Source organism: Coffea arabica, chromosome 2c (genome assembly GCF_036785885.1).
Source record: "Coffea arabica cultivar ET-39 chromosome 2c, Coffea Arabica ET-39 HiFi, whole genome shotgun sequence".
Lineage (NCBI taxonomy): Eukaryota > Viridiplantae > Streptophyta > Magnoliopsida > Gentianales > Rubiaceae > Coffea > Coffea arabica.
In genome coordinates this window covers 69,058,284-69,071,666 of record NC_092312.1, presented here as the reverse complement: position 1 = coordinate 69,071,666, position 13,383 = coordinate 69,058,284, and the positions used below count along the sequence as shown (strand labels likewise).

The 13,383-nt window shown below is 37.3% G+C and overlaps 1 protein-coding gene across 1 annotated transcript; it reads left to right on the top strand.

Moving 5' to 3' along the window:
* Positions 1-343: 343 nt before the first annotated feature.
* On the top strand, positions 344-9,120 carry LOC113727562 (autophagy-related protein 18h). The gene is made up of 9 exons (XM_027251792.2): positions 344-935; positions 3,015-3,455; positions 3,951-4,394; positions 4,640-4,885; positions 5,020-5,811; positions 5,879-6,057; positions 7,906-8,015; positions 8,105-8,662; positions 8,866-9,120. The coding sequence occupies exons 1-9, from the start codon at positions 711-713 to the stop codon at positions 8,868-8,870; spliced, it is 3,000 nt and encodes a 999-aa protein (XP_027107593.1). The 5' UTR covers positions 344-710; the 3' UTR covers positions 8,871-9,120.
* The last annotated feature ends 4,263 nt before the right edge of the window (positions 9,121-13,383 follow it).

Here is a 13,383-nt window from a genome sequence, read left to right as displayed (position 1 = left end):
AAAAAAAAAAAACTTGAATGATTAATGTTCCTTAATTATCCAGCTAAATAATAGATATATTCTAACACACTTTCGTCTAGTAATAACATATTATATATTGCAAACACCACTATATCCATTTTGAATTTGAATTTCTTAAAAAAAATAAAACTAATAATTTACCATAGTTATAATTATAACACATTACAGACTCACTCCTCAACATAGAAAAGAGAAGATGAGAGAGATAAAATACAATAGAGTAAAGCACTAACATTGGGCAGTAGTAGGAATACAAAGACTTGATAGGCCATTTCACAAGAAAAGCTAAAAGTTAAAAACCAAAAAAAAAATTGGCAACCGTCTCTCACGTCCTTTCTTCTTAAAGCCTCAGGTCAAAACCACCACCCACCACCACCACCACCAACAACTAAAACAAAAACAAGAAAAACATCCGCAAAAACTCTTCGCCGCGGTTTTCTCTCTCTGTTCTGAACACCGATTTTTCTTCAAATTAATGCTTTTTAATAATCTGATCGTAATAAATTCTCGTCAGCGGACAGCGGCGGAGTCTACGGCGGAGGCGGAATCGGACGGCGGAGGCGGCGGCCTCAAGGGCCTGAAGAAAGAAGTAGGAGGAGGAGAAGTAAGCTTGTTGGTGTTTTTAGTGTTATTTTTCAGTTCCGGTGAAGTGCCGGTGACCGGTAAGATTTTGCTGCGGTGATTATATTATGAAGAAAGCCTCGAATAGCATCAATAATCAGAATAATATCAAAGCTATTAATCATCATCATGGCAAGAATGGGACTTCGCCTCGGACCAATGGATTTGTACCGAATTCGCTCAAGTTTATTTCGTCTTGTATCAAGACGGTGTCGTCTAATGTGAAGTCTGCTGGTGTATCCGTCGCTGGTTCTATCGCCGGTGATTCGTCAGACGATCTCCACAAAGACCAGGTATGGTATTTTTTCTGCTCATCTGTCAAAAAAATTCTTTTTTTTTTTTTTGGGGGAGAAACTTAAATATTTATTTATTCTTGGTATGCAGTATTTGTTTGTGTACACTAGGTATTTGGATTGTGATCGCCTTTTTGGTAAAAGCTCTTGACTTTTTTTGAAGTTGAGCCATATTTCTAGGTTTTTTAAGTAGTTAGGAGGATATTTTTAGGTGGGAGAACTTGGGGAAAATTGGCAAGTAGGTAAAACAGCGATTGAAGTGAAAACGATGTAGTTAAGAGGAAGATTGTACGAATAGGATTTCATAGTTAAATGTAAAAACTTTGTTAAGAAAAGAAAACAGAAATATTGCAAGTGAGTTGTTTAGAAAACTAGAGTTAACTACATCCTCAAAAGATTGTATTGGTTCCGATAGTGACAATGGTGACATTTTGATTTGAGTGGTTGGATAGTTGTGTATTCGCGCCGGTCTTAGTGCATTGCAATGAGGTGATTAATTGTTTAGTGGTTCCTTGTTTTGTTAGGCTAGACAAGAATAATGATTTTCAAATACCAGAGGCCAAAGGGTTGATGGCGATACCATATGCCTAAAGTAGATTTTTGGAGATTGTTACAATTTTCCCTTTTGATCCACAGTTACCTTGGTTGAGATTCCTAATTTTTGAAATTTGGATAATTTTGAACCTGTTGAATGTTCTTCGTATATGTCCTGATGCTGCTTGTCCAATTGGAGCAATTGTGCAGCTTAGAAATGAGCGTCCTATTCCCATGAAGGAGTGTAAATCATCTGATCCTTTATTCTTTGTTGTTTCAGTGAATGGATAACACGTGTTCCAAATGTTGTTTAACTCTGTTGGATGTCTTGCCAGGCTTCTGCCCTTTCTTTTTTTGACAAGCAAGTATTCCTGATCTGCATTGAAAACCTGTCAGATTTGATTGTCTAATCGTGTCCCTCCTCACATCATCTACTTGCCATCTCAAATATTTGTGGTCCTCCTCTTGTATTGCCTTTGACATAAACTTCGCTGACGATATCCTCTTTTAAGACTAGGAGAGAAAACGTTATATTAGAGGCTATAATAGAAATGACATACAACTTGGACTACCTTAAGACTAGAAGAGAAAACATGATAATAGAGGTGTAATTGAAATGGGTGACAACTTGAACGACTGCATATGCCTAAGTCCTACCATATCAAATCTCAATCTAGCTTTGAAATCTCAATGATTACTTGATCACGATGTAGTCAGCCTGCCTCAGATTGCGAGGATTTCTGCATTCAAGTTTTGCTAATTGAACTTCTCTAACCGATGATGCTTGGATATGAAGTAATCTGTATTCAACTTTTGCTAATTTAGAGGATCATGGATGCGTATGCGTGTGCTGTTCTGCTGTGTGTGATCTTACGTTAATTGTATCATTTGTTAGGTTTGGAAAAGTTATGTAGGTGGTAGCTGTAAATCCTTCTAATTATCATTTTAATTGTATGATTAAAAGTGTAGGTGGTTTAATTTTTTACCTATTCTTTGTTTATGTTGTTCAAATTATCATATGATACATTAGTATTTTATGTTTGGGGATAGACTGCCATAGTAAACACAGATAATATTGGATATTTGCACATCTCGCTCCATCAGCAAGCTTGCTACTGTTGCACCTGGGAGCTTGGCTTCCTGTTGGAGAAAGATAGATTGAAGAAATAGTCGAAACTAGTGTATGTGATTCCCAGACCTCACTGTTCATAAGTGCTGAGTAGACGAGCTTTCTTCTAAGAGAAGAGGGCCAACTCCCATGCATCAGAATGTTGTTCTGTCGAAGTACATCAACTTTGCCATTGCTGCAGAATCCTTGGAATTGAAAAAACTCTTCTGGCAAAGTTTTAGATGTTTGTAACTGCATTTATTTCTGTTTAATATTGAATATTGAACTTTTGATATCCCTTCTCATTTAGACACTCTTACAGTCTATAATGCTTCTTTTTTCTCTTTAAATGATGCCTGTTTATGATCTTATAAGTGACATTTTTGGTTGATATTCTGTCATTCTTTCTGACCAGAACTTCTTTGCTTTCTTTCCAGGTTTTATGGGCTTCCTTTGACGGAATAGAACTTGGTTCTTCTTTAAGACGTGTTCTTCTCATTGGTTATTCCAATGGTTTTCAAGTTCTTGATGTCAATGATGCATCTCGTGTCACTGAATTGGTCTCAAGGCGCGATGATCCAGTCACATTTTTGCAGATTCAACCTATGCCTGCAAAGTCTGTTGAGCGTGAAGGATACAGGGCCTCACATCCGATGCTGTTGGTTGTGGCAAGTGATGAAGCAAGTTATACAGGTCCAGTTCAGAATGGCAGAGATGGATTTGTTGATCATCAGTCAGCAAACATTTTGGCGTCTCCTACAACTGTTCGGTTTTACTCCTTAAGGTCTCACAACTATGTCCAAGTTTTAAGATTTCGGTCAACTGTATATATGGTTAGGTGCAGTCCGCAGATAGTAGCTGTGGGTCTTGCAGCACAGGTGAGCATCTAGTTGTGTTATATACGTGTTTTCTGCTCTGGATTGGTTTTTAGTTTTGAGATGACCATGTAGCAAATGTTTGTCATAGTTGTAGAGAGTGACAGTTATGGCGTCCATGGATGCTATAATCAGTCCCTCACAATTATACATTGAAAGGCTCTACTAGATAAGGTTATTCTTTTGCCTTATAGATACGATGCTATCATTCGTCGTTGCTGAAGATAGTTTGAACTAAAATATCTAATTATCGTAACTTTCTCCCATGATGTTGCAAGTTTCTTTGATTATGGTGCCAAAGGAATGAGATAGGCTTTCAGAAAATTGGTTAGAAGATCTCAAAGGCGAAGTTTTTCATTTTGGTACATTGAACCCAATTTAATGGTAGTATGAGCCCATGTAGTCTTGTTTATTAAACGTAAATAGCTTTTAAGAATTTGTTACTTCATTCATTATACAGTCACAATTGTTTGACTTACATTTTACTGTTCCTGGCAGATATATTGCTTTGATGCACTTACTCTAGAGAACAAGTTCAGCGTGCTAACATATCCAGTACCTCAATTGGGAGGGCAGGGTACTAATGGGGTAAACATTGGCTACGGTCCAATGGCTGTGGGCCCCAGGTGGTTAGCCTATGCTTCTAATAATCCCTTGCTGTCAAATACAGGACGCTTAAGTCCTCAAAGTCTAAGTCCTTCTCCTGGTGTGAGCCCTTCTACCTCACCTGGTAGTGGAAACCTGGTTGCTCGTTATGCAATGGAGTCAAGTAAACAGTTAGCAGTTGGATTAATCAATTTGGGTGACATGGGCTACAAAACTTTATCAAAATACTGTCATGAGCTCCTTCCTGATGGTTCGAGTTCGCCGGTGTCATCTAATTCTAACTGGAAAGGTGGAAGGGCTACAGCGCATTCATCTGAGACAGATGCTGCTGGGATGGTGAGTGTTTTAAAGAGCATACTGGAATAGTTGAAATTACTGAATTTTTAATGATTGTAATTACTTTGTTATCTCATAAATTTCTGGATAGTATTTTGCCATTACCTGATTAGTAGGATTGTTTTCCTAAATTGGTATCTTATTATGTTAAGTAGCGGATAGGTGACATAATGAAGAGCAGTTTGTACTCTTTTATATTAATTAACTTGTTGAATAATATTTCTCTCTTGAATCTTCAAATGCAGGTTGTTATAAAAGATTTTGCTTCAAAAACAGTCATATCACAGTTCAGGGCACATACAAGTCCATTATCTGCTCTCTGTTTTGATCCAAGTGGAACTCTTCTTGTTACAGCCTCTATACATGGGAACAACATAAACATATTCCGCATTCTGCCTTCTAAAACACAGAATGGGTTAGGCGCTGATAACTATGATTGGAGTTCTTCTCACGTGCATCTCTACAAACTTCATCGTGGCATGACTTCAGCTGTATGGATCTTGTTTTTCTATTTTTGTTTGTGCATATTGATAAGAATTCTGCAACATGTTCTCCTTGTAGATTATTTACCACTAGTTATTGTTCTATTTATTTATCTTCTCCTGTGTTCGATTTTATGTAACAGGTAATACAAGACATTTGTTTTAGTCACTATAGTCAGTGGGTTGCTGTTGTATCATCACGGGGCACTTGCCATATTTTTGTTCTCTCACCATTTGGTGGTGAGACTGGTCTTCGATTACAAAGTTCTCATATTGATGGTCCCACACTTTCTCCAGTTCTATCGATGCCTTGGTGGTCTACTTCATCATTCCTGATAAACCAGCAGGCTTCCTCACCACCACCAGTACCTCTCACTCTCTCTGTAGTTTGCAGGATAAAAAGCGGGAATTGGCTGAATACAGTAAGCAATGCTGCATCTTCTGCTGCCGGGAAGGTTTCTCCAACCTCTGGGGTTATTGCTGCTGTGTTTCACAGTTTGCTACACCAAAATAGCCAATCTGTTTCCCCAAATGGGAAGGCTCTAGAGCACCTGTTAGTTTACTCACCTTCTGGTCATCTAGTTCAATATGAACTGATGCCCTCTCTTGGGGGAGAACAGAGCGAGTCCACTCTGAAAAATGGGACAAGTTCAATGGTGCAGATGCAGGAGGATGATTTGGGAGTGAAAGTTGAACCTGTCCAGCGATGGGATGTTTGTCGAAGAGCAAATTGGCCTGAAAAAGAGGAATATATTCAGGGTATTACACTTGGGGGACGGGAAGCTCCTGAGGCATTCATGGACAGTGCTCAGCCAGAAGATAACGAGATTGGAGAAAAGGATGCTGTGAAACCACATGACCGATCTCATTGGTATCTCTCCAATGCTGAGGTGCAGTTGAGGTCTGGAAGGATGCCAATATGGCAAAAGTCGAAGGTATTCATTATCATCATGCAAGTATATTACTATTATAATTTGTGCTGATGCTTACTTCACTTTTTAGATATACTTCTATACAATGAGTCATGGTGGATATGAAGAGCAGAACTTGGTGGATGTAAATACTGGTGGAGAAATTGAGATTGAGAAGATTCCTGCTACTGAGGTTGAAATAAGGCGCCGAGAGTTGCTGCCTGTATTTGACCATTTCCGCAGAATCCAATCTGATTGGAGAGATGACAGGTAATGAAATGGCTACTTAGTTACTTTCTCTGGCCTCTGAGTAGCAAAATTAGCATGTTGAAACTGTTAATCTTTAGTTCAATTAAATGAATGCCTGCAAGATTATCTTAAGAACGAGATTGTTATTTTTTGTATAAATCTTCAATGCTAAGGAGATATAGAATAAAGGTTTTGGTGAAACTGGATAATTTACTTTTTCATCTGGAAAGGTACAAGGTACTTACAAAAAGACAGGGATAACTTCAAATACTTGATCAATCAAGGATTTAAAGGTCTTTGAATGTTGCCAATTGGTTGCATCTTCATAGAATTTGTTCTTGTAGGTTGTTGAGGTGTATGTGGTGTGGAAATCTGTAGAAAGATGTGTTTGGGGCTGAGGAAAGAATTTTATTTATAAAAATTTTTGTTACTCAGATAGAGTTGCTGATATGGTTTAGAATAATTGGAGAAAACTAGTGATAATGGCACATTTGATGTGTGTGAGATTTATTGACATTCTCATTTTCTTAAAGTATTAACAAATGACAAATTAGTTTTTCATTTCAGGTGCATTTGAATTTTCATTTGTTTTATGCTAAACTAGTAGTAGGCGGTTTCCACATGTAGTGGTTGTTGAAGCATTAAATTTTAGAGTGTTCTATTTTTTAGAAAAGAGAAAAGAAAAGTGAGAATTTGCTTGTCTTATAGAACTTTCATAAGTAGGATTTTTTGTGTTCATTTGGCTGCAAACCATCCCTAAACACCTTGCTTTCCTTTGGGATACATCTAGTATATTCACATATTGTATCATTTTTTCTTCATAAATTTCAAAGTTACATAGAACAAGTATGGTCTTTGGAAAGTTTTGGATATTGTATCATTTCTTCTTCATAAATTCCAAAGTTACATAGAACAAGTATGGTATTTGGAAGGTTTTGGCTTTTGCACTTTGAATGATTGGAAACACAATAAACCAATACCTGTAGTGAAAAGCAAGACTTTGTTTCCAAAAATGCTGCGTGATAGGTGCAGTGTCTTTTTATAAATTATGATCAAGTACCTTGCAAAGTGATTTCTTATTGATAATGTGAATAAGAAGCATATTTTAGCCTTTGTTCTTTACTCCTTTTTTTTTTTTTTTTTTTTTTTAAGGTGGTGGAAAAATAAAATCTTCTTCACAAGAATTTGTAACTTAAACTACCCCAGTATTGTACTTGAGATTGGATCAGTGAGATTTAATTTGTTCATCGAAACTGGCATAGCATGTTCTTTTAAACAAGAGTGAACTTTTTGATGATAGATTGGCTTTAGGCTTTGATTTCCCTTTGTTATGTTGCATTCTACCTTTACTATTGACGTCCATCCTAGTGAAAATTATGTAATAGTTGATCCTTGAGGTTGACCTGTGATATTTCCTGAACAATTAAGGATCTAGGAGGCAAGTTCCTCTTGGTTGATTATTAATCAAATCTATGAGAATCTTTTTTTAAGCTGTGGAACAAGTGGCTGTACCATTCTTCTTTTAGAACATAACATTTGATCTTAATCCACGTAGGATTATTGACAACAGAGATTTCTCTTTTGTTTGCTTCTCTAGCTCTTTGAGCACACTAAACAATGAAAGAAGGATATGTGCACATGCTTTTTATGTTGCTCAACATATTGCATTGGCCACTGGTCTTGTTAATATATACCATTGTATTCTTTTGCTTCTTTTTTCTTTTCTGCTCATGAACAAGGATATGGTGTTGTCTTGGTAAGTTGGGAAATTTTCATCTTTGTATGACTCCATTCCCTCCAAACGTGAAGCTATTGAATTATTGACATTTTAATGGCTCAAGCTACTGAATTGGATTTTGCCTGTTGCAGGTTTCGATCATCATCGTTTGGTTCCCATACTGGTAAAGATAAACTAGAAGATAGTGTAGTCTCTAATTCTAAACAGATCTCGCCTGCATCAACCAGAAAGATACCTGCAGGTATCATTTTTCTCACTGACGTGATTTGATTGTGATGATGGTTTGCCTGACTTCCTAGTTACTGATAGATGTTGGTCAAAATTTGTCAGGTTTTGCTAAAGCATCAGCATTTCTTCATGGCTTGGATCACATGGGTGCATCAGATTCTGGTTCTGATGGCTCAACTGTGGATGAGAATGATGGTGTAAGGAGATCAGGTTCTGTTTCTTTGAACCGTAGGTCTTCAAGTTCCCCTGAATCATCTGCTAAAACCATGAATTCTCTTGAAGAAAGTTACATTGTAAATAGACCATCATCTCCCAAGAACGGGCCTCATTCTACTGAAGGAAGCACTATAAGGGGGTTTGTTCAGTCTCCAAACAGCACCATCACTGGTGAGCTTTCAAACACAAGCTCTAATCGGTCAGATGCGAGTATGAAGATTATTGATGAGGGGCCAGTGCATGAAGATATGCATGACCCTGTAGATTTTGGACAGTACTTCCAGGAGGGTTACTGTAAAGCATCAGCCACTAATGTTTCACACGAGTTGAGTGAAGGAGTTACTGATATTGATAGCAGTAATAGTCCTTGTGACAGAGAGAAAACTGAGGAAGATGTGGAAAGTGATGGTGTGCTTGGAGGTGTATTTGCCTTTTCTGAAGAAGGTGTGCAATCTGAAAAGCTGTTTTGTCTGTTTTGTCAATTTTATCAAATTTTAAGTTGTTTCACTGCTAGTATAGTGATAGGACCAGCCACAGCTGGTAATCTGAAAACTTTTTGGTGCTTCACAGATGAAGCTTCTTTGCATGCTGTCTCTACTCTTATTATGTTTCTGATGAAGCCAACATGCTCGCCAATTTTTTCGTAGGTTGATGCATGACCTGATGATGCCAGCCTTGTGCCACCGCCCAATGTTGAGCAGAAGGTTGGCAGACGAAAGAATGATGTTCTTCCAGTACAGCTCCCCAGAAATGCTTACTAACATATTGATGTGAATGTATGACTTATTCTTGGCGTCCCCTTGTGTTGGCAGAGTGAAAGTGCCTGGTTGGGAGTTCTTGTGTATATATGTTGTATATTAAGTTCATGATGCAAATGATGTCTGAACATTCTCTTTTTCTTCCCCCGGTGTAACAATATTTGTTCTTTCAAAGAAAAGAAAATAAGAGAAGTATCCACAAAAAGAAAAACCAAAGACAGAAAAGGTACTCTTCTACAGTACATTGCATTTCCCCATTTGAAAATTGCTCGTAATTTATTTTTTTTTCGGTTGCGCTCTTTCATTTTAGGGATAATTTCAGAAACCTCCCCTGAGGTTTCTGACACTTTCACTGACATCCCCTGAGGTTCTCAAAATTTCACTTACCTCCCTTGATAAAAAATTGGGCCCCTTTTCTGACGTCATCAGGGCCAAAATTACAGATATATCCCAAGTAGTTGGGGTTAATTACTACCGTTTAGTTACATAATGGCATCTGATATGATTAATTAAGCTTAACAACAATAATAGAAACTTGATTTATATAATATTTTTAAAACCCTAATACATCTAAATTTGATTTTATTTTTCAAATTTATAAGATTTTTATTTAAAAAAATGGGATACGGATAAGATATCCGGTTGGTTCGATTTGCATAGGTGCATATGAGAATATCCGAATACTCCTGAAACCCGCAAGCGGGATTCTGTGTTTTTTCTATTTCAAGGTTAGCTCGCATGCGGGTTAATGTTATATTTGAGCGCGAGAAGAAAAAATTGGTAATTAGGCTCTTTGGGCATTATAAGTAAATATTTAAATTAATGGCAGTTTTATTACACCAATATTATTGTATTATCATTATTATGATTATTGTATTATTTCTTATGCAAATATAACATTTAATTATCCAAGCAGTTTGATTTTATTTTTACAATTTATAAAATTTTTATCACTTATATAATATTTTTAAAACCCTAATACATCTAAATTTGAATCTAATTTTCTACAAGTCATACTTATAAATGCGAAATCTAACTAAAAAGTTAAATACAATTTTTGCAGGTCAAATTTAACAAATGCGAGCTATTTGCAAAATTTTAAATATTTGCAACATTTTTTAAAACAAAAATTAGAAGCTTTCTGCAAATAATTCCCTACCTCTCAAAAAATACCAAAATAAAAAAGATAAGAGCTCGCATTTGCTTCCTAGAAATAATTCCCTAGCTCTTAAAAAAGGAAAAAAAAAAATTGAGAAGAGCTCGCATTCGTGGAATGCGAGCTCAATAACCAGAGCTCGCATTCCACGAATGTGAGCTCTTGTAAGCTCGCATTTGTGAAATTCACAAATGCGAAGACCCCCCTGACGGAAATTAAACCCAAAATCACCCCTTTTGTAGAATTTTTTTAAAATTCATCACAAAGTTGGAAATTTCTCAATATAAATACAACTTGTCTGGATTCCTTTCACTCTCTGATATCATTACGGTTGCTTTGCGATTACAGCGGCAAAACCTGTTTTTAATGGAGAAAGATGTAGGTGAAATCCATGATTCTCCCCTATGGCTTGAAGAGGCCATGGTTGCAGCTAAAACTTTTTACTCAGAGCTCTAATTGTAGCACAGCAAATGCACTTGTTATCACTCCAAATTAGTAGCAAAGAATGTTAATAGCTTGAAACCTCAGAGGTAGTTAAGTTGCTTTGCTTTATATGCTATTGCTACTGAAACAGCAAACCTTCTGGCCGTTGCAATTTGCAGCTAGCCGTTGCAAAATCTGCCAAATAACTGTTGCATGGCACATCTGGTGCATGCAATTTTTTGTATTGCACTTACCCCCCCTCAACTTTACTAATTAGTCCAAATCATTTATTCTTCTTTGAATCTTCTACTAATACAACTTCTGCAAAGGGTAGCTATGGAATAAAAATACCTTCTCACACATGAAAATAATATTTTAATCTGATTTGGACTGGATTGTTACCACAAAATCAAAAGCAAGGGAGGTAAGTGAAATTTTGAGAACCTCAGGGGATGTCAGTGAAAGTGTCAGAAACCTCAGGGGAGGTTTCTGAAATTATCCCTTCATTTTAGGAGAACTTCTTCCAGTTGTGGTGACGTTTACATATTTCTTCGGAATTTTTTAGAAATGCAGGTTGAAGGGTCTTTGTCTTCCACAGGTTCTTCTTATAGAAGATTGGTGGTCTTGGGAAAGTGAAGTGAAACAAACAAACATAGGTTCAGATAAGAAAGTTTATTAATCAAAGCACGAGAACTAGAGAGGACCAAATAAGACCTGTATACGATAAGAAGGTTTACTATTTCCTGATCGAAAGGAGCCTATAACCGAAGGAATTGAGACACAATCGAGATGAATGGCTGATCTGACATAGCTGGGAAGACTGTCCTCCGACGTGACAACCCTAAATGAGACGAAGCTAATGCATCAACAGCCGAATTAGCCCGCCTAAAGACATGATGCAGATAAACTCCAAGACCCGATAGCAGAGCCCTTATCAGTCGCAGCACACTGCAAAGAGGCCAACGTGCCAAAATATCAGACGAGACCATTGTAACTAATGATTTCGAATCCACATCGGCCATAAACCCTGTGATGTTTCTTTCCTGGCAGTAGATCGAACCAACCAATAATGACATAGGGTTCAGCAAAAACAACACTAGCCTCCCCAAACTCCTTGTAAAAAGCAAAACTAACTTGCCCTCATGAGATGGCAGAAGACCCCCTCCAAATGCTCCAGAAGAAGTAACACTGGCATTCGTATTAAGCTTAAAGGATTGTCCAACTAGTTAGGAGATTATTTGAAACATTATTAGGAATAATTAACCATGGGATTGTAAGAGTTTTTAAGATATGACGTATGTAGGATATAAAGGTATTTGAAAGGATAAAAAGATGATTGAAAAACATGTCTGTTGTGGTGGGAATAAAATAATATTTGAAGTAAAATTGATACCCAATCACACTCAAATATTTTATGTACATGATGTAAATAAAAGAGAGGCAAATTTCTACTGTCGTCACTCCTATCCCCATTCACCTTTGGACGCCCACAAGCTTGAAAAATGTTGGCTGCGCATGCTGAATGAACAGCCATTTTTGCTGTACATTTTTGTATCCATTAGGAACGCCCATCATAATCTATTCATGGCTTTTATGCTGTGGTGAATGCTTAGGATACCTACTCAGTCCTAAAATGCTGTGATGTTTTGGCTTCGAGTGGTGTCTCCTACATTAAACTGGGTCACATCTTCTTTCTTTGGTGTCCCATTAGATGCCCTTCATGTCACACCAGTAGCAAGACTTAACATACAAACACCAGAAGTGGTCCCCTAAACTCCTGTAGTCCTATATCTGACTGGAGGTACAGAGTCATTAATGGATCTCTGGCTATCCATGAATCCAAGGCCTCTTCAATGGAGGGATTTTTCCTCCTGGGTAAAGGGGTAGAAAAGATACTTACATGTGCAAGACCAGCCATTTTGTACTCCATAACTTCTTAATGGTCTTAAAACATTTGCTAAATTGGGTTCATTTGTTTTTTTCATGGGATGTAAAAACTAAAATTATGTAAATTCATCTTAAGACTAGATACCACTTTCAAGCTTACTTAAAGATGAAAAAACATGAATGATCTTGAGTTGTATTGCTTGAAGTACTGCTATGCAGCTGTAGTTTTCAACACTTGTGAAAGGAATGCTCCTTCAGTTTCTGTACATATTCCCTGAGAACTTGCACTGTAAATTAGGAGAATTATTTCTACTAATCTCATATTAAGTGTATCCAAGATATGTTTTTTTTTTTTTTTTTCTACTCAGGGTATCCGGACTTTGGGTATGTCGGACCCGACTAATCTCCCTGAGTCCCGAAAGGAGAGGCTCCATCCCCTCGAACCGGTAACCACTGGGACTCGATCTCTGATGGGGAAGAATGAACAACAGGGCCTTAGGAGATTTCCTGTGACCAACTGAGCTGCCTGGAGTGACTAGGAGTGACTACGTGTATCCAAGATAGGTGCTTCGGGCAAACTTGCCAGTTACTATTCACTCAAATCAGTGGGACAGTGGTTACTACATATCAAGGATGTGGACATAGGTGAGTTGGAATGCAAATTTGGCCTCAGTCAAAATTACCCACATTTCAACTTCTTTTTAACTTGTTAGGTTGCAAGAAACAGACGGAAAAATAGAGGGATTGAAGTAACTCTTTCACGAAAAGTAAAAGATGACTATTAGCAAACAATCCCTTTTTCTTTTACTAAAATGGCTGATCGCTCTGTGGTGTCAAGAAATGTATTTCACCTTTTACTCCCTTACATTTTCTGAAAATCTAGAAAGTAGTCTTTTAGACTTTAAAGGTTAGTAATAAAACAAAAGAAAAAAAGGTTGGAC